This window comes from Salmo trutta, chromosome 34 (assembly GCF_901001165.1).
Source record: "Salmo trutta chromosome 34, fSalTru1.1, whole genome shotgun sequence".
Taxonomy (NCBI): Eukaryota; Metazoa; Chordata; class Actinopteri; order Salmoniformes; family Salmonidae; genus Salmo; species Salmo trutta.
Genome location: NC_042990.1, coordinates 12,675,274 through 12,695,669, shown reverse-complemented (window position 1 = coordinate 12,695,669; position 20,396 = coordinate 12,675,274). Strand labels below are relative to the sequence as shown.

Below are 20,396 nucleotides of genomic sequence, written 5' to 3'. Positions count from 1 at the left end.
GGTGAGGTAACTTTTGCTATTTTGTGGGTGGAACATTCACATAATGAAGTGTTTTTGTACATTTTCTATCACAAGCTGCTGTGGTACACGTTTTTGTCTTACGTGTAACCCTAAGGTTAAATCATATTAAATATGACTAACCTGTTTTATGCAATTAATCAGTCTCTTTCCATCAACACTGTAGACTAAAGACTTTGTAAATAACTTGTACTCAAACTTCTTAGAATTGATTGAAACTGTCATTCATAGCCTGGCTTAGAGATCAAAATGTTGCGGTCTGAGGCACTGCATCGGTTTGATCCCAGGCTGTGCTGTGACCGGGAGACCCATGATGCGGCGCACAGTTGGTCCAGCGTCGTCCGGGTTAGGCCGGCTGGGATTTCCTTGTCCCATCGCGCTTTAAATAAAATTTTATTGGTCACAATACACATTTAGCAGATGTTATTACGGGTGTAGCGACATGTGTGAGCGACTCGTTGTGGCAGGCCGGGAGCGCCTGCAAGCTGGACAGTGTTTCCTCTGACACATTGGTGCGGCTGGCTTCAAGGATTAAGCGAGCAGTGTTTTGAAGCAGTGTGGCTCGGTAGGGTCGTTTCGGAGGACGCATGGCTCTCGACCGTCGCCTCTCCCGAGTCCATAGGGGAGTTGCAGCGATGGGACAAGACTAAACTACCAAATTGGATATGGGGAAATCTTTTTTTTTTAAGGGATCAAAATGTCACTTCTAGTAGGGATTGTTTGATATATTTAACTTCACTCGAATGTATGATTCTGTATGGCCCCGTGTAGCTCAGTTGGTAGAGCATGGCGCTTGCAACACCAGGGTTGTGGGTTTGATTCCCACGGGGGAACCAGTATGAAAATGTATGCACTCACTACTGTAAGTTACTCTGGATAAGAGTGTCTGCTAAATGACAAATGTATGCTTCACCTAACACCCGTGCCAATATATCCTCCAAAGACCGGCTTCTCTATTTTTATCATGTAAGCGGACAGACATTGCTTCATTTGATCTACTTTTTGTTTATGTACTGAAAGCGATCTAGCCTTTAAAGAAATCCTGTCCACAGTGATAAATTACCTCAAGGAAATCTCAATGCCTTACTGACTTTCTCTTGGATTACATCCTACCCCTGGGCTCATTCACATATTTTTATTTTCCATTTTTAAATAACAAATAAAGCGTCAAGCCTGCTTTAATGGTGGGGTTTCCTTTGAGGTACTAACAGCGTAGTTAGGTGCAGTTCTGTATGGTTGAACCAAAAACAAGTGTTTAGGTGTCTTATTTTCCCCCCCCAAGAACCTTTACCCTTAGCTCTGCTTGTGTGTGGACCTTTCCAATTACAGTATATAAATCTAATTTCTCAGAACTTCCAGATTTATTTTAAGCCTGATTGTCATTCAAGTTTAATTAACTCACCCATTCAGAAATGTACATTTATTTTTCATATTACAAAAGGGGGAAAAACTAAATTGGTTACATAGCAGTCTTATTAAAGCGCTAACATTTTAGAATGTCATGGAACAGACTGATAGTGTGGCTTAACGTACAGTCCTGAATCGGCAACATCGTCCTCATTCAAACCCACTGCAAAAGAAAAGAAAATGACATGTTCATATCACGTGAGATACAGGCACATGCTGTGTGAAATAATCCACAACGTATCTTTTCAGTTAAATGTTATGATCAATTTAGGACAAATGACAGCAGCTTTAAAAACTATTTCCTATCAAGTGATGTATTACACACAAGTACACTAAACATGCCAACTTCACAGACCTTGTTGGACACTTCTGACTGGACAGTCACGATGAGTCATGTGGCTATAACCTACCTGACCATGTTGGCAATTTCCCAGTTGGTCTCACAGGACAAGGGGCCAACAATCTCCACACCTTCTTCTGTCACAATGGCAATCTCATGCTAAAAAACAGTCACATCAGTCATGTCACAAATAGCTATGAGACTGGTAGCTTCAAAAACAAACATTCACTATATGCTGTTGAAAATAACTAATAAAAATTCAGGAGTGTTACAAGACTTAACGACTCACCCTGTTGTAAGAGCGAGCATCGCGATAGTACAGCACTTTAAGGCAGCGGTCAATCAGCGCCCGCGCCTCATCCTTAGTGATCTCCACCTTGTTCTCCACCACCTCCCTCATCAGGGGCTGCATGGACACACAGAATAACCTTAAACAAACCCATACGTACTGCAAGGGTCCGTGTTGAACTCCAACATTCATTTTCACATACAGTATTACCATGAAGTAACATCAGAATTTGATGCAGACGCATCATGTAGTACAGATTACTTCCAATTATACTCATTCCTTTTCTTATCCCCGAAGGGGTTGCCACTATTTCTATATGAACGTGTAGCTCGACGACTTTAAAAATAAATGACTACTTTAGCCAATCGTGAGAATAGAAACTATGGCATCTTTCCGATTTATAAAGATACATTCTAAACTATGAAATGTATAGAAGTTAGTACTGACTCTCAGTAGTAGTCCCCTCATGTGTGTTCATTAGCTTATTTGTCCTCACCTGGGCCAGGTAAGCACCAAACCCTGTCGCCACTGTAGGTGCCTCATAGGCCACACCCAGCTTGTCCACGTAGCCCAGGAAGCTAGAGAAATACAAGATGACAAGTTATGCATTTATTTTGATGTAGCTAGTTACAATATTTATAGCTGCAGGTCTCAAGCCAGTTTGATGTTAACATCAAGACCATGGTATGAGGTTTGTTAAAAAGGCAAAAACTAACCAGGGTCATGGTGTAAAACACGGTCATGGTTAAACTATTCAATCTAACATGACAACATTGTCAACGGCACTCCTAAATTGCTAAGCAATTTCAAGACTTCCACGTCTTGGCATAACTTCTGATAAGGACAAAAAATGACTAGTTAAAGATGCTGAAAAATCATCCCACCTCTCGCCATTGTAGAATCCACCAACGACCACAGTGTTCCACAGTGGGTTCATCTTGCTGCGGCGGTTGTACATTACCCGTGTCAACCAGGAGTGAATGGCTTTGGGGCTGTAGCTGTGACCGTCCCCCAGGAGCTCCTCGTCGATCCTGGGATGCAAACACACAGACCTGATCAGTGGTGGTCCTCAGGGAGATAACCAAGCAAAGGTTTCAGCACTCCAAGTGAGGGCAATTACTCCTTATTGCCAGAAACCATTAAAACAAGAAGAGCCTGCCCCAATCTCCTTAAAACCCATTATTATACTTTGTATCAATGATCCAGACCCTATACTCCAATCTATCTGCAAACATCTGCTTCTGTTAGTTTTCCATCTCCAGAAGTGCACACCAAGGATGTCCTCTTCATTGTTAATTACCTTCTCTCAAACCCGTAGTCAGTCTGCTATGATCCCATTACAATCTATGGCACCAAATATCACATCTCTATACTGATGACATATTATTCCTCCAGATTGTTTCTCACTCTTTCCCCCACCTTTTAGATATCTTTAATGATTTTAGCAAAATTGCAGGATACAAGACCAATTGGAAGTCTGCATTACTACCACTGAACAATAGACGAGAGTAATCTATTCCGTTACATATCCCAGCGGTCCAGCATTTTAGATATCTGGGTGTACAAATGTATCCCTCATTGCAAAATATTGTACTCAACCATTTTTACAAATTCTTTAAAGATGTAAAAAAACCAAAAACAGATGTACATAAATTAATGTATTAATTCAGTGGTTAAAATGAACACCCTTCCACAATTTTTTTTCAGTTCAATGCTCCCTGTAGCACCACCTGGTCTCCCGAATGGCACCAGCGGGGCATCTCAGTGGCACTGCATCTCAGTGCAAGAGGCATCACTACGGTCCCTAGTTCGATTCCAAGCTGTATCACATCCAGCGTGATTGGGAGTCCCATAGGGCGGCGCACAATTGGCCCAGCGTCGTCCGGGTTTGGCCGTCATTGTAAATAAGAATTGGTTCTTAACTGACTTGCCTAGTTAAATTAAGGTTACATTTTTAACAAATTGTTTAAAAAAAATTGTCTATTGGAAGAAATCTCCAAATGTATCTGGAGGAAGAAAAAAAACAAAACACATTCAGAAATTTTGGGGGATGGTGCATTCCAAGACGCACAACCTGCCAAGCACTTTTATTTTTCTACTTACAATTACGTTCGGCTAGGAGCGGTTATGTGGTACCTTGGGAAACTAAGCAACTTTCAATTGGCTGATTAGGGAAAGAAGTTGGAGTTTAACGCAACCTCATTCCTTAATTATTTCCTCTCATGTTGTGCATATACTTCTGTCAATGGATAATATCTGTATATAAAGAATGTTGACACTAGCATATGCAAACACACTGATGTCATTGACAGAGATACAGTCAGATCTGCTTCTGTGTGCCAATGTCACTGAGTTACTGGGGGCATCTCTTGCTGTTTCTCCTTTCTAAAACCACACTATTATCATGAATATATTATGCCCTACTCCATTTTCTGTGTATGTGCCTTTTAACAAGAGTCTACAATAAATAAATTAAAATGTCCCAAAAAGATATACTTTTAAAACAATGTAAATATTCGCCATGAAGGACCAAGACAGCATATCAGATTTTTCTGAAAGAAACCTCAAACTTACACCATCTGTTCGATTATCTGCTTCATGTACTGGTAGTCTGCGTAGTCGCCGGAAGCGCCCAGGATGGTGGTGTCATTCACCTTCATGAGACGAGAGATGTTACGGAACCGTGCCAGGGAACCATAGGAGCCCAGCATGTCAGCTGCGATGATGACTCCACCTGTAAACTTCACTCCCAGCACTGATGTTCCCGTCACCATGGGGTTTCTAAAGTTTGGGGAGGGAAAAATGTAGATAGCTAATAAAACTTTCCCATGACAAACTAACGTAACACCAAAAATGCAATACAGAGGGATGCATGCTGAACGTCCATTTAGACTCATGCACGCGCATATATAACATATATGGCGGGAGTAGGACTAGCTACATAATATGCTTCTATGATTCTACAGCATCCTTTATGGTGGTGAGTTTGTTAGCTAGATAGCTACCTCACTGCCATGTCATACTAGCATTAGCTACCCATAAGCGCAATATGATAAGGTAGATAACTGGCGAGGCATAGATGGGAAACTTATCACGTCAGTCAATTTGTGCGAAATAGAATAAGATAGCGCGTGAACATATTCAGTTTAGCTAACTAGTAGCCCAACTGAATAATAGTGCAGTAGTCAGTGAGCTAACGTTAACTACATCGGCTAGCTCCACCATGATGATACAGCACTGCAGCGTACCGAGGAAATCGAAAGTGGGATGACATTATTAGGGATCTCCACTCAAAAGGATTTGCTTACAGAGTGTGTTTGATAGGTCCGCATCCTGGGGCTAAACTGCTGCCAGGAAACGAATAAAATTGTCCGGGTTTTGGTCCATTCTCCCAGAAATTGAGCTTCAAACCGCTTGGATCCATGTTACAAATGTGCGGATGTGACGACACAGTTTGACGCAAAGAATATGGAATTATGGGATACAGGAAGCAGACAATTCTAACAAAACCCAAACATTATGTCTCTTATTTATAACCACATGTAAACCTTAACCCGAAGTATAATAAATAAAACAAGAAACTCATCAATAACTGTTAGTTTTATTATAAATCTTCGATGATTTAGTCAAAAGGAAAGGAGTAAAATCAGAGTGGAGTTAAATTGCACTAGATCAGGTTTACGTTTCCAGTGTTTAGAAGGCGACGTTAGGATAGAGGAGTAGTAAACTGATTCTAGATCTGTGCATAGGGTCGGTCAGCCCAAAATAAAATAAAATATTGATATATTGGGTAAACCAATCAAGTTTCTGTCACTAGGCAGAATTTTCTTAGACGATCCATCAGCTCAGTTACTGGGCAGACCAACCATAACGCCTCCTATCAGAATAATATTTAGCAAGAAAATAAAGCAATTGATCCAATAGAATTTAAGTTACACTTGGTATCCGAGTAGAATTAGAACAATCCACCAATTGGAATTTACGTTTGCTTTGTAGTCAGGCAGACATGACATATTTGTCCAATCACAAAAAAATCTGAAAGGGGATTTTTGCTGTATCTTTGGCTCAGGTACTTTCTTTTTCTTTTATAAAATAAATAGTCAAATAGGTTTTTATTATATATATCACCGAATAACATGCGCAATTTAAACATTACTTTGATATATTGTTGAAAAAGTTTGAATTCTGTTACAATTCATGTTTCAAAAGGTGTTTCATTGCTTGCTAATGCTAGCCCAGCTAGCTAGCTATCAAGTTCAGCTAACGTTAGTCACTTGCTAAGATTAAATAATAGTATTCAGTGAATCTACATGTGTTAAATTCCTATCAAACTAGTTTATTTGTTGTTCGTTTGTAATATGTGCTTTCTATTCCCAAAAAACTGACCACCAGTGTGTGCCTAGCGAGATGGCTAGCTAGCAAGCTAGCTACAGTGAATTGAAACATGTTGTGTCGATAAAGCGGGAAGTATGCAAATAGCAAGCGCATGACCATACAATAGCATACGCTGTGACATGAAAAAGCCACTGTTAACCATCTCAAATAATGGAAGTGGCTAGCTGAGAGGCAAGCGAGTAGTTTGCAACGCTAGTAAGAAAAAGACCCATGTCATGGCAGGTACTGGTACGCCAAAACCATGCCTCATAGTATTTCGGCACCGTGCTAGTGACAGCCGGGTGAGCCAGCTTGGCAGCGGCTGCACTCTGTCATTGCGCCATTGTATTATGCCAATCAAGCTTGATAATTAGGAACACTTTAATTATCCTACGTAATCGCCAGTTTGTCATGTTTTGGAAATGCAGACAGCATCGTGCATGTTTTACTCCCAAGTATTATTATTTTTCCAGACACTGATAGTGCGTTGGGTGTCGTAGTGGGAGTGTCCCTGGCTGTTCAACTGATTGACTTATTTTCTATTTTGGGGACAGCCTTGTAGCTGCAATAGTGTGCAACTGCAGCCCGCAATTCGGGGTGTTCCTGCATGTGGCCATCCCTTGAGCATCCCATTGGTTCCTTCACGAACCCCTCCCCCCATGAGCATCCCATTGGTTCCTGGATGAATGCCCCCCTCCTCGATGTCTTCATGCTTATGACACTTTTGAATGTGGAGTCAAAAGGAAAATACAAGTATTATGTGAGTTTTTTGGCGGAGTCCACCTCGATGCCTTTCACTCCTGCCTGCCCTCACTATCTTTAACAGAACTGCAGGAAAACAGTGCCCGACAAGCGGGGGCAAAGGACACTGTCTACCGGTCGCCCCCACCTCCTGCTAGCACGGGAGGCTGGGGGGACAACACGTGCTAGCGAACTAGCTAGCTTGTTAGTGACACCGTGTGCTAGCTTGCTAATTAGCTAGGGCATGGTGTCGCCCCCGCCTCCCACTTGCTGTGGAAGTCGTGTCCTTCGCCCCTGCCTGTCAGGCACAGATTTCTGCTGTGGGCCGACAGGCGGTGGTGAAATACACTCCCGCTAGCACAGCAGGCTGAGGCGACACTGTGTGTTAGCTAGCTTGATAGTTAGGGACACCGTGTGCTAGCTAGCACACTGTGTTGCTCCTGCCTGCTGTGTCCTTCGCTCCTGCCTGCCAAACACCTGCCCCCACTGTAGTTAACAGAACTGCAAGAAAACAGTGCATCACAGGTGGGGATGAAGGACACTGTCTACCGGTGTACGGCTAGCTAGCTACCGTTGTCGCCCCCGCCCCTTCTTCTGTGGGATGTATTAGCGGCTGGCATCCAACATTATTGTGCATTAACACCACCTACTGTACTGGAGCGCTCCCGCCTGTCCTAGCTTAAGAATTTAGCAATAGAAAGTAGAGGTCGACCGATTAATCGGAATGGCCGATTAATTAGGGCCGATTTCAAGTTTTCATAACAATCGGTAATCGGTATTTTTGGCCACCGATTTAAAAAAATAGCTATATTTTTGTAACTTTTTAAAAATGTGAAATGGCTAGCTAGTTAGCAGGATGCGCGCTAATAGTGTTTCAAACGTCACTCGCTTTGAGACTTGGAGTAGTTGTTCCCCTTGCTCTGCATGGGTTATGCTGCTTCGAGGATGGCTGTTGTCGATGTGTTCCTGGTTCGAGCCCAGGTAGGAGCGAGGAGAGGGACGGAAGCTATACTGTTACACTGGCAATACTAAAGTGCCTATAAGAACATCCAATAGTCAAAGGTATATGAAATATAAATGGTATAGAGAGAAATAGTCCTATAATTCCTATAATAACTACAACCTAAAACTTCTTACCTGGGAATATTGAAGACTCATGTTAAAAGGAACCACCAGCTTTCATATGTTCCCATGTTCTGAGCAAGTCACTTAAACGTTAGCTTTCTTACATGGCACATATTGCACTTTTACTTTCTTCTCCAACACTTTGTTTTTGCATTATTTAAACCAAATTGAACATGTTTCATTATTTATTTGAGGCTAAATTGATTTTATTGATGTATTATATTAAGTTAAAATAAGTGTTCATTCAGTATTGTTGTAATTGTCATTATCACAAAAACAATTTTAAAAAATCGGCCGATTAATCGGCATAGGGGCTTTTGGCCCTCCGATAATTGGTATCAACGTCGAAAAATCATAGTCGGTCGACCTCTAATAGAAAGAGGGTAATGCAGATGCAGGAATGCCCCGAATTGCACCCTTCTGTGTAGCTGTAGCACACATCACTGTACTTGATCTTGGCTATACAGTACACACCAGACTCAGGTTTTTCTCATAAAAAAAAATGCTCATATTGATACGACATTGAATATATTGACATGAGATTGCAATGAAAAAAACGACTATTTCACTTTTGCAGGACTATTCTTGATTATAATCCTGACCTGAAACAATAATGACGAGTGAGAAAGGAAGTTATAGAGGGTCAAAGATCATACCCCCAAGACACGCTAACCTCTCACCATTACCAATAACAGGGGTAGCATGTCTTAGCATGTCTTGGGGTTATGATCTTTGACCCTCTATAACTTCCTTTCTCACTCATCATTATTAACTATTCATTTCAGGACTATCCATAATCATGGAATCATCCATATTAGGGTAATGTATAAGTGTTTAGAAACATATTCTGTTCTTATTTACAATAAAAGTTATTCCAAAATGGCACAATACATTTACCATTAATTTATAATTGGGCACAAAATAATCTGAAACACAACCAAAACTAAATGCAAATGCATCCAACAAGTTTGTAGAGTCACAAGCTTGATTTACTCATTGCATGCTAGGAATATGGGACCAAATACTAAACTTTTGACTACTGTATTTATAAGAATCTATAGGGGTCTTAATAATTTTGACCCCTACGTTTTTGTGAGAAGAAACTATTACTGGTTTCAACAAAATATCTTTCTCTGAAAGTATAAAATAATATACAGTGCCTTCAGAAAGTATTCATACCCCTTGACTTATTCCACATTTTATTGTTACAGCCTATTTTCAAGATGGATAAAATATATATTTTTCTCAACCATCTACACACAATACCCAATAATGAGAGTGAAAATATGTTTTAAAAAATGTTGGCAAATTTATTGAAAAAAAATCTTCAAATTTGTGGATTAGGCTATTTCAACCACACCTGTTGCTGACTGGTGTTCAAAATCGAGCACACAGCCATGCAATCTCCATAGACAAACATTGGCAGTAGAATGGACCGTACTGAAGAGCTCAGTGCCTTTTAATGTGGCACTGTCATAGGATGCCACCTTTCCAACAAGTAAGTTAGTCAAATTTCTGCCCTGCTAGAGCTGCCCCGGGTCAACTGTAAGTGCTGTTACTGTGAAGTGTAAACATCTAGGCGCAACAACGGTTCAGCTGCGAAGTGGTAGGCCACACACACTCACAGAATGGGACCGCCGAGTTCTGCAGCGCATAACGCGTACAAATCGTCTATCCTCGGTTGCAACACTCACTACTGAGTTCCAAACTGCCTCTGGAAGCAACGACAACACAATAACTATTTGTCGGGAGCTTCATTAAATGGGTTCCATGGCCGAGCAGCCACACACAAGCCTAAGATCACCATGCGCAATTCCAAATGTCGGCTAGAGTGGTGTGAAGCTCACAGCTATTGAATTCTGGAGCAGTGGAAAGGTGTTCTCTGGAGTGATGATTCATGCTTCGCCATCTTCAGTCCGACGGAAGAATCTGGGTTTGGCGGATGCCAGAAGAACACTACCTGCCCGAATGTGTAGTGCCAACTGTAAAGTTTGGTGGAGGACGAATAATGGTCTAGGGCTGTTTTTCATGGTTCGGGCTAGGCCCCTTAGTTCCAGTGATGGAAATCTTAACGCTACAGCATACAATTACATTCTAGACGATTCTGTGCTTCCAACTTTGTGGCAACAGTTTGGGAAGGCCCTTTCCTGTTTCAGCATGATAATGCACCCGTGCACAAAGCGAGGTCCATACAGAAATGGTTTGTCGAGATAGTTGTGGAAGAACTTGTTACACCCCTGAGTCAAAAATGTGTAGAAGCACCTTTGGCAGCGATTGCAGTTGTCTTTATGGGTAAGTCTCTAAGACCTGGATTGTGCAACATTTGCCAATTATTATTATTTCCAAAATTCTTCAAGCTCTGTCAAATTGGTTGCTGAACATTGCTAGACAACCATTTTCAGGTCTTGCAATAGATTCTCATGACGATTTAAGTCAAAACTGTAATTTGGCTACTCAGGAACATTAACTGTCTTCTTCGTAAGCAACTCCAGTATAGATTTTGCCTTGTGTTTTAGGTTATTGTCCTGCTGAAATGTGAATTCATCTCCAAGTGTCTGGTGGAAAGCAGATTGAACCAGGTTTTCCTCTAGGATTTTGCCTGTGCTTAGCTCCATTCCATTTATTTTTTATCCTGAAAAATAATCCAGTCCTTAACGATTACAAGCATACCCGTAACATGATGCAGCCACCACTATGCTTGAAAATATGGAGAGTGGTATTCAGTAATGCGTTGTATTGGATTTTCCCCAATCATAACACTTTGTATTCAGGACAAAAAGTGAATTGCTTTGCCACATTTTTTTGCATTATTACTTTAGTGCCTTGGTAAAAACAGGCAGTGGTGGAAAAAGTACCCAATTGTCATACTAAAGATTCCTTAATAGAAAATGACTCAAGTAAAAGTGAAAGTCACCCAGTAAAATACTACTTGAGTAAAAGTCTAAAATAATTTGGTTTTAAATATACTTAAGTATCAAAAGTAAATGTAATTGCTCAAATATAATTAAGTATCAAAAGTCAAAGTACAAATAATTAAAAATTCCTTATATTAAGCTAACCAGATGGCTCCATTTTCTTGTTTTTTTTTAATTCAAGGAAAGCCAGGGGCACACTCCACTCAGACATCATTTACAAACAAAGCATGTGTGTTTAGTGAGTCCACCAGATCAGAGGCAGTAGGGATGACCAGGGATATTGTCTTGATAAGAGCGTGAATTGGACCCTTTTCCTGTCCTGCTAAGCATTCAAAATGGAGCGAGTACTTTTGGGTGTCAGGGAAAATGTATGGAGTAAAAACTAAATTATTTTCTTTAGGAATGTAGTGAAGTAAAAGTTGCCAAAAATATAAAGTAAAATACAGATACACCAAAAAACGACTTAAGTAGTACTTTAAAGCATTTTTACTTAAGTACTTTACACCACTGCAAACAGGTGCATGTTTTTGAATATTTTTTATTATGTACAGGCTTCCTTCCTTTCACTCTGTCAATTATGTTAGTATTGTGGAGTTACTACAATGTTGTTGATCCATCCTCAGTTTTCTCCTATCACAGCCATAACATTCTGTAACTGTTTTAAAGTCACCATTGACTTCATGATGAAATCCCTGAGTGGTTTCCTCTACGAAACTGAGTTAGGAGGACCCCTGTATCTATGTAGTGATTGGGTGAATTGATATACCATCCAAAGTGTAATTAATAACTTTACCATTCTCAAAAGGATATTCAATGTCTGCCTTTTTACATTTTTACCCATCTACCAATAGGCACCCTTCTTTGTGAGGCATTGGAAAACCTCCCTGGTCTTCGTGGTTGAATCTGTGCTTGAAATTCACTGCTCGACTGAGGGACCTTACAAATAATTGTATGTGTAGGGTACAGAGATGAGGTAGTCATTCAAAAATCATGCTAAACACTATTATTGCACACAGAGTCCATGCAACTTATTAAGTGACTTGTTAAGCAAATTGTAAATTCAGTCTGCAACACAACAAAATGTGGAAAAAGTCAAGGGGTGTGAATACTTTCTAAAGGCACTGTAATTTCCCAATTATTATTTTTGAATACAATATAGCTCAGTATTTGGATTATTTATTTTATACAGTCATTATTGCAATTTTTTATCAAGGTTGTCAATAATTTGGGACCGCACTGTATATATCTCTATTATGCGTTGGAATATATCATATTCTATATTATAATACTTTGGAACAGATTTCCAAAATTAAAATCACTTACATGCTGACAACACCTGCCGCATTGCGTGCCCAAGTATTTCAAAATATATGTGCCCATGCATGTTATTCAATAATTTCATCCAAATTGCTCGTGTGCGTCAACAAGTGTCTGTGTAGCCAGGCGCTAAAATAGAACTTTGCTCTATTTTAGACGCTTGAAGCGCTGCAAGTCCCACCTCTCCCATCTACTCGTTGGTTTTTATGAGCATATACCCACGTGGGTGATTGAAAGATGAACGAGGTCCACACTCCAGTCCGTTGGTTGCAGTAAGGCACCTTAAAGTTGGTTGACAACCGCCATATAAAATCCACAGAAGAAGATGATGACTGAACTAGGAGAGGTTACTAGAAACTAACTAGGTTTCCCCTTTTATTTTTGGATTAATTGTCGGAGTAGAGAACACATGATTTTATGTGACTCAAAATAGGTCGATATTCTACAAAGATCCAGCAAAAAAGGACCCTGTACATGTAATACCCAGTGTTTATATCCCAGGACATATTATCTAGCAACAGAAAGCTAGCTAGCTAAATATCCATTAATGTTTCATATGTTTCGACCTGTCCCCAAATTAATATAGTTCAGAGTCCATTTTGATATTTCAACCTCTGTGTCCTGATCACGTCTGGTGGGGATAGACAAACTCAATATGCAAACGCACACGCGTAGCCAGTTTGGACATCACGTTAGAGCTGCTTTTATGGTATCTTTAGTCTTTTTTTTTTTTTTAATTTTCAGAAAACTTGGGGGGACAAATAAAATCAGCCAGTTGGGGAACCCTGATTTAGGATGTCCAGCCACTCTGCCCAGAGTGGGTAAAAATGCGCTTTGGTGATGAAATTTCACTAAAATACATTTTACCCAGATAAATATGATTATTCATGTAATGAATCGTTCAGTGGGGTATTTATCTAACATATCATTAACGTTGTATCCAAAAAGTTGGATTTCGTAACCTAATACATACAATAATAACCACAGAGCTCTGTTGACGTAGCGGTGCGGGTTAACCCTTTTGATGATATTACATTTTGTGGTCGTCATATTCAAAGTTGTTTCCGCGGGTCACAAAAATCAAAATTAACTTGACACGAGCTGAATTAAATGTAAAAGGCTTTGAAAAAATCTTGGTATATGCTCAGTGCTCCGTTGACATTTTCACAGAGATACGCTTGTTTTTGTGAGAAATCCTGGAAAAAAGAACAGGAATTTTGAATTAATATGAAAAGTGTATACCAAAATATGAAAATACTACATGTCATGTCTCAAAATCGATATCCATCTTACCTCTATATTGTTTTATGTCCTGCGGATTCGAGAAGAAAGATGACGAGTTAAACGGCAAAGTGAGCCTGTCAGATAGCCAATAGCCTTAATTCTTGCACAGAATCCAGCCTAGCTGATTTAACTTTCCAGACTTTTTACCACTTTTCAATACATTTTTATCAAATACTCACGGACAGTTTCCTTGGTGAGATTCAATTGTCACATACGCATTTGCGTTGCCATCTTACTTTTTTAATTGAACCTTTATTTTACTAGGCAAGTCAGTTAAGAACAAATTCTTATTTACAATGATGGCCTACTGGGGTACAGTGCGTTAACTGCCTTGTGGCAGAACAACAGATTTGTACCTTGTCAGCTCGGGGATTTGATCCAGTAACCCTAACGCTCTAACCACTAAGCTACCTGTTGAGCAATGAGCAAACAGTCAATGGTTGTATTCTTTTAAAGTGTGGATTTCAGCAATCAAAGAAAGGCATGCAAATAAAGAGGATAAACATAGGTAAGGGTTTAGTCATAGATATTTTTTTTAAGTATTGACCTTGGGCAAATCGATGTAATTGGAGCTGAATTCCACAAAGCCTGGTCTCTGCTCCACTCCATTGGTGGATTTAATCAGAAACTAACTCCTATCAGTAGTACCATCATCATAGTCAGATATGATCCATAGTTTCCATTTCGATTTAAATGAAACGAAATTAAGGCTTCTTCTGTCTTGTCTTGTTGGGCAGCTTATGAGTTGAACATTTACTAACATTGTGCATGTCCAAAAACTAGCGTTATTGGATGTGGAGGGATAGATTTTCCATCCTCAACTAAAACTAAAAGTTGCTTTTAAAATATCAAATGACAGCCCCCAGCAAATTCCACAGTGCTTAGAACAGTGTTATCACAATTACCCCTCCTCTCCTAATTTCAGAGGCCTCAGGGTGTGTTTGCCACCGCTGTGTGAGCAAACAATGACGGAGGACAGGCTGAAGGCGGACCCCTCCAAGCGGGAGGGGCTGGACTCAGAAGAGGGAGACACAGAGCCTAGCCTGCTGCTGCAGAAACTAAAGAGCAACATCTCGTAAGTCCCACACCTCTGTCCACACAGCCACTGCTTAAATCATCAAAATGAACTAAAATATTGTGTAGTATCAGCACCCTCTCCAACATTTCCTGCCCTTTATCTCATACAGCTTATCCATCAGTGTCATTAGAAAGTCTGCAGAAATGTGTTTGTAATAGCTCTTTCTTTTCACAGTAAGAATGTACAGAGCAGAGTGGACGTTATCCTGGTGAGTGCCAAGATATCTTTGGTATTGCTCTGTGTATGAATTGCCTTGTCTATGAACGACCCAGATTGTATCCTATGTCTCTCCTACCCACAGCAAGATGTGCAGCGCTTCTCTGACAACGACAAACTCTACCTTTACCTCCAGCTGCCTTCTGGCCCCAGTTCAGGGGAGAAAAGGTGAGCATCATTATCATCAGCAATCACTCTGGGTCTAGCACTCTATGATTGTCCTCCTGGAGGGACATATTTGTGGCTCTTCAGATGACTGAAGAGGCTGATGTATGACCCACAAATCCCACTGAAGAGGCCAGTGTGTGTGTGGTGGTAGTGGCTGATAGTGGTTGATGTTTAGCCTCTCCTTTCGTTGTTGCCGCTTGTCCTCAGTGGCACGGTGGAGGTCTTTTTCATGATGTGCAGCCCTACCGTGGATGGCCTTCCTCCATTTTGTTTTATTTCCTATTCAGTCCATTAGAGATACATTAGGTGTCATGCAAGCAAGCGTTGCCGCAGTGGTCCATCCAGAAGGGGGTGCATTGTGCCTACCTGCTGGTGGTTTAAGTTTAGTTTTGATCTGGATGTTATTGTGTGCGTTTGAGATGCAGAGATTCAACAGACCATGCAGGTCTATGTATCTCGAACATGCACGCATCTCCAAATTCCCCAAACTCTTTTTCTCAGTCTGGCAATGGCCCCGCTGGCACAACTTAGGCGGTGGTGTATTTCTGCATCGATGTCAGCTTTGGAGGAGAGAACACTGCCAAGGTAAGGGAAGAGGTCCACGTTTTCATGGGTGTTATTGTCAACATGTATACAAAGCTCAATAACCCAGTCACATACTGACTTACCCCCCCCCCCCATAACACTTTACACTTAAAACAATTCATAAATGCTATTATAAGTAGTTTATAAATCTGTTATAAACAGTTGACACAATGATTGACAATTTGTGATTGTTATTTAGTTGCTTGCCAAAATGTGAGTGCACATTGATTATTATTATTGCCAGTGCAGCAATGCATGTTTGAGCTGGAATAAAACAGCAGCAACATGAGCCTTGTGCTGGCTTTTTATCTTTCTTTTTGGGGGGGCCCAGCACCGGTTGGGGATGTGTATATCTCCTCCTTAGATAATTTTTTTTCATGTTCACCGCCTTAACTTGTTTCAAAATGTCTACATTGAACTGTCCCTTTCTTTCCCGCCATAAGAAAAATATATATTTTTATCAGCAAAACATGGCTGCTGAGATGTACTGCTTTGCTGTGTTTGTCCTGAGCAGCAGCAGCAGTGACCCCAGCTCCTTCAACACAGCTGACCAGCTGCACACCTGCAACTGGATCCGTAGCCACCTGGAGGAGCACGCAGACACCTGCCTGCCCAAGCAAGACGTCTACGAGACTTACAAGTAAGTTCATGTCATGAGGCACAGCTGTGACTGTGACTTACAAATGTACTTGTGAACCCGGACTACCTGGACATCAATAAGAAATACTCATTTTCGTTTTCCGTTTCAAACGCTTTGCTACAGTGTGCCCTAATGAAAACAACCCAGCTAATGTTATGATCTCTTACACTCTAATCCCCCAGGAGATACTGTGAAAACCTGCAGCACCGGCCTCTGAGCGCTGCCAACTTTGGGAAGATCATCCGTGACATCTTCCCCAACATCAAAGCCCGGAGGCTCGGTGGCAGGGGACAGTCCAAATATCCTTTCAGTCTGTCACGAGGTTGTTTTGGGAGGCCCTTTAAGCATTTTAACACAATTGTACTTTTTTTTGCCACAACTGCATTGACACCTGTAAATGAAATATTCAAGCGTCTCCCTGAATGCTGGATGGAATTCAGGGATTCACCCATACTTCAATGCATCCTATTTTATATTGTTGCACAATGTAGGAAATGTGGATAGAATGATGCCACAGAGTACAAAGGATCAAAAAAGTATTACTATAATTGATTGACAAGTGGAGAGGGTGGGGTTCCCCTTTCTGTCTACAGTTCTTCCTTAACTCCTCCGCTGACACGTATTGTTATAGTGGAATCCGCAGGAAGACGGTGCTCAACATGCCACTGTTGCCAAACCTGGACCTGAAAAACGACCCGGTATGTATGACTAGCCAACTGCACTTCCTGGTTAGATGATAGCTATAGCAAAAGCAATGGTAGTGTGCTAAGTGCAAAAATGACTGTCAGTAGTGATTAAGGCTGTACGTCCATGTAGTCGGAGCTGACGGAGCTGGTGCAGACCTACAAGCAAGAGGTGACGGAGGCGGCTTGTGAGCTCATCTGTGATTGGGCCCAGAAGATCCTCAAGCGTTCCTTTGACACAGTGGTCGAGATCGCCCGTTTTCTTGTGCAGGAGCACATCGTCAACCCGCGCTGCAGCCAGGCTGAACTCGTCACTTCTGCCGCGATGGCAGGTGAGTCTGTGTCCTCATTTCCATCATACTGTGTTCAGTCGTCCTCGTTACACTGTGTTCAGTCATCTCCAATACCATCCGCAACCATCTTATGGTTGGAATTTCTTGTAATCATGTGTGATTTTTCTCTGTCTCACAGGAGGTCCTGCAAAGCCCCACAAGGTGATCAAGAAGAACCCAGTACCATCCAAAGGAGGTGGGCCGGAGACGGAAGGGAGCGGCTCTGAAGCTAAGGTAGTGAGTGCATCAACAATACCTTTTCAAAGACTAAACGCAAAGTACATGAACAAACTGCTGGGCTGGAAGTTGTAATAATGAGCCATGTCTACTTATATTGAGTTTATGTAACACATTGATGTTGTTTCTCTCAGAGGGATAAAGACGTTGGGGATCAGTCGTTGCCAGGGAAACTGCAGTCCAGTGACAAGCCAATTAAAGGTGCGGAGTCGGTACGCCCGGGGGGTCGTGAATTGCAGGTGGAGGCTCTGATGAAGCACTTGCCCCGAATCCTGCCTCGCAGCTCCATCCCGGAAAAGTCCCAGCTTTCGGTGCGCTCCTCGCCCCCCTCCCTGGCGCCCAAAGACACAGGTGGTGTGAAAGTCATCACAATGACTGCCCTGCCCCAGCAGCAAGGGGGCGCTCTCCCCGTCATGATCCTCCCCCAGAGCGTCAGCCTCTCCTACCCCGACAGGGAAAAAGCCCCGCCAAACACCATGGCGCCCGTGGCACCAATGTCGGTGGTGCAGAGGGCCCGCACAGCGGGCAAACGGGCCCCCGAGGCAGCAAGCAGGGGCCTCGGGCCGGGAGGCACGCCGGCCAAACGGAAACGAGGGCGACCCAGGAAGCCACGGCCAGAGGACACCGCCCCCCCGCAGCCGCCCCCTCCACCCTTACCCTCGGTCAACCAAGCCCCTATCATGAATTCCCTCACCGGAGGGGTGATCCAGAAAGCCTGCTCTTCCTCCTCCTCCCAGGTGGTGGAGGTCGTATTCCAGGACCAGCAGGCCTTGGTGCTAGGTCAGCTGCATTCGGTAGCGGACACAGGCGACCCAGAGCACCGGGGCGTGGTGCTCGAAACTGACCCACGGCCCGTGCTGCTGCTGTCAGGGGCCAGTCACACAAACTGGGACATGGGCAGGGCCATGGTAGAGGTCATCCAGAGGGCCCCGAGACCACCCACCATCATCACCAAGAACAACAACAACTCCCAGTCTACCCCCCAGCATCGCCTGCCCCTGCCCACTGTGCTGGAGGATCGAGGGGAGGTGGAGATCACCCTCACCCCCATGGAGCCTTCGGACGATCTGCCGACCCCCACTGCCCAGGCTAGCTCGACCCCCACTGGCCAGGCTAGGTCGGAGGGCGGCCCCACACCCGATGACAGCTCTAAAGAACCTAGCCCTGGCCTTCCTTGTCCCAGAGACTAAGGAGCACTACCCTCAGGGTGAGGATAACCACCCCCAATCATCTTCTCCCAGGTAGCGTCTTCTCCCCGATTGGTGGAAATCCAAGATTGGCAGCGCAGAGAGCCAAGAAGGATCGATGAAGCCAAAACACTATTAATCCCTGTTGACCTTCCATTTATAACTCTTTGCTGTGACTCTAACTGCATGTTTGTCTTTGTAATTGTGAGCAGTTCCGTAGTTCTGATGACGAGGAGGGGGTATTTACGGGTTCGGACCTTACAAGGTTTTAAGTGCTACTCTCCCTGAGAGGAACTCCCCTCAGTGTTTTTTTATTTTTTATAATATACAGTTGAAATCGGAAGTTTACATACACCTTAGCCAAATACATTTGAACTCAGTTTTTCACAATTACTGACATGTAATCCTAGTAAAAAGTCCCTGTCTTAGGTCAGTTAGGATCACCACTTTATTTTAAGAATGTGAAGTGTCAGAATAACAGTAGCGAGAATGATTTATTTCAGCTTTTATTTCTTTCATCACATTCCCAGTGGGTCACAAGTTTACATACACTCAATTAGTATTTGGTAGCATTGCCGTTAAATTGTTTAACTTGGGTCAAACGTTTCAGGTAGCCTTCCACAAGCTTCCCACAATAAGTTGGGTGAATTTTGGCCCATTCCTCCTGACAGAGCTGGTGTAACTGAGTCAGTTTTGTAGGCCTCCTTGCTCGCACATGCTTTTTCAGTTCTGCCCACAAATTTTCTATAGGATTGAGGTCAGGGCTTTGTGATGGCCACTCCAATACCTTGACTTTGTTGTCCTTAAGCCATTTTGCCACAACTTTGGAAGTATGCTTGGCGTCATTGTCCATTTGGAAGACCCATTTGCGACCAAGGTTTAACTTCCTGACTGATGTCTTGAGATATTGCTTCAATATATCCACATAATTGTCCTCCCTCATGAAGCCATCTATTTTGTGAAGTGCACCAATCCCTCCTGCAGCAAAGCACCCCCACAACATGATGCTGCCAACCCCGTGCTTCACGGTTGGGATGGTGTTCTTTGGCTTGCAAGCCTCCACATTTTTCCTCCAAACATAACGATGGTCATTATGGCCAAGTAGTTCTATTTCAAGCAAAGAGGCACTGAGTTTGAAGGTAGGCCTTTAAATACATCCACAGGTACACCTCCAATTGACTCAAATGATGTCAATTATCCTATCAGAAGCTTCTAAAGCCATGACATCATTTTCTGGAATTTTCCAAGCTGTTTAAAAGGCACAGTCAACTTAATGTATGTAAACTTCTGACCCACTGGAATTGTGATACAGTGAATTATAAGTCAAATTATCGGTCCGTAAACAATTGTTGGAAAAATGACTTGTGTCATGCACAAAGTAGATGTCCTAACCGACTTGCCAAAACTATAGTTTGTTAACAAGAAATTTGTGGAGTGGTTGAAAAACGAGTTTTAATGAC

At 42.3% G+C, this 20,396-nt stretch overlaps 2 protein-coding genes across 4 annotated transcripts; one reads left to right on the top strand and one right to left on the bottom strand.

Moving 5' to 3' along the window:
- Positions 1–1,360: 1,360 nt before the first annotated feature.
- LOC115173609 (proteasome 20S subunit beta 4) lies at positions 1,361–5,533 on the bottom strand. Its single transcript, XM_029731875.1, has 7 exons — positions 5,363–5,533; positions 4,629–4,835; positions 2,939–3,085; positions 2,551–2,632; positions 2,055–2,171; positions 1,836–1,924; positions 1,361–1,588 (listed from the first exon to the last, which is right to left on the bottom strand). The coding sequence occupies exons 1-7, from the start codon at positions 5,476–5,478 to the stop codon at positions 1,576–1,578; spliced, it is 771 nt and encodes a 256-aa protein (XP_029587735.1). The 5' UTR covers positions 5,479–5,533; the 3' UTR covers positions 1,361–1,575.
- A 424-nt stretch (positions 5,534–5,957) lies between these two features.
- LOC115173608 (DNA-binding protein RFX5) lies at positions 5,958–19,260 on the top strand. 3 transcript variants are annotated; one of them, XM_029731871.1, is made up of 11 exons: positions 5,958–6,123; positions 14,736–14,885; positions 15,063–15,096; positions 15,190–15,272; positions 15,774–15,857; positions 16,372–16,497; positions 16,680–16,796; positions 17,117–17,195; positions 17,314–17,512; positions 17,652–17,749; positions 17,884–19,260. In XM_029731871.1, exons 2-11 carry the CDS (start codon positions 14,776–14,778, stop codon positions 18,937–18,939), a joined length of 1,986 nt encoding a protein of 661 aa, XP_029587731.1. In that variant the 5' UTR covers positions 5,958–6,123; positions 14,736–14,775; the 3' UTR covers positions 18,940–19,260. The 3 variants fall into 3 exon arrangements, with proteins under 3 accessions (XP_029587731.1, XP_029587733.1, XP_029587732.1); XM_029731872.1 differs by having other exon boundaries at positions 5,961–6,123; positions 17,652–17,746; XM_029731873.1 differs by lacking the exon at positions 15,774–15,857 and having other exon boundaries at positions 5,960–6,123.
- The last annotated feature ends 1,136 nt before the right edge of the window (positions 19,261–20,396 follow it).

Excerpts from the sequence above, each read along its gene's own strand:
- LOC115173609 (XM_029731875.1), bottom strand. The coding sequence starts at position 5,478 with ATGGATCCAAGCGGTTTGAAGCTCAATTTCTGGGAGAATGGACCAAAA. Across the intron at positions 2,633-2,938 it reads GGATTCTACAATGGCGAGAG|CTTCCTGGGCTACGTGGACA; the intron begins GTGGGATGATTT and ends GTATTTCTCTAG. Across the intron at positions 1,925-2,054 it reads ATGCTCGCTCTTACAACAGG|CATGAGATTGCCATTGTGAC; the intron begins GTGAGTCGTTAA and ends ACTGTTTTTTAG.
- LOC115173608 (XM_029731871.1), top strand. The coding sequence starts at position 14,776 with ATGACGGAGGACAGGCTGAAGGCGGACCCCTCCAAGCGGGAGGGGCTG. Across the intron at positions 15,097-15,189 it reads GCAGAGTGGACGTTATCCTG|CAAGATGTGCAGCGCTTCTC; the intron begins GTGAGTGCCAAG and ends TCCTACCCACAG. Across the intron at positions 16,498-16,679 it reads GACGTCTACGAGACTTACAA|GAGATACTGTGAAAACCTGC; the intron begins GTAAGTTCATGT and ends CTAATCCCCCAG.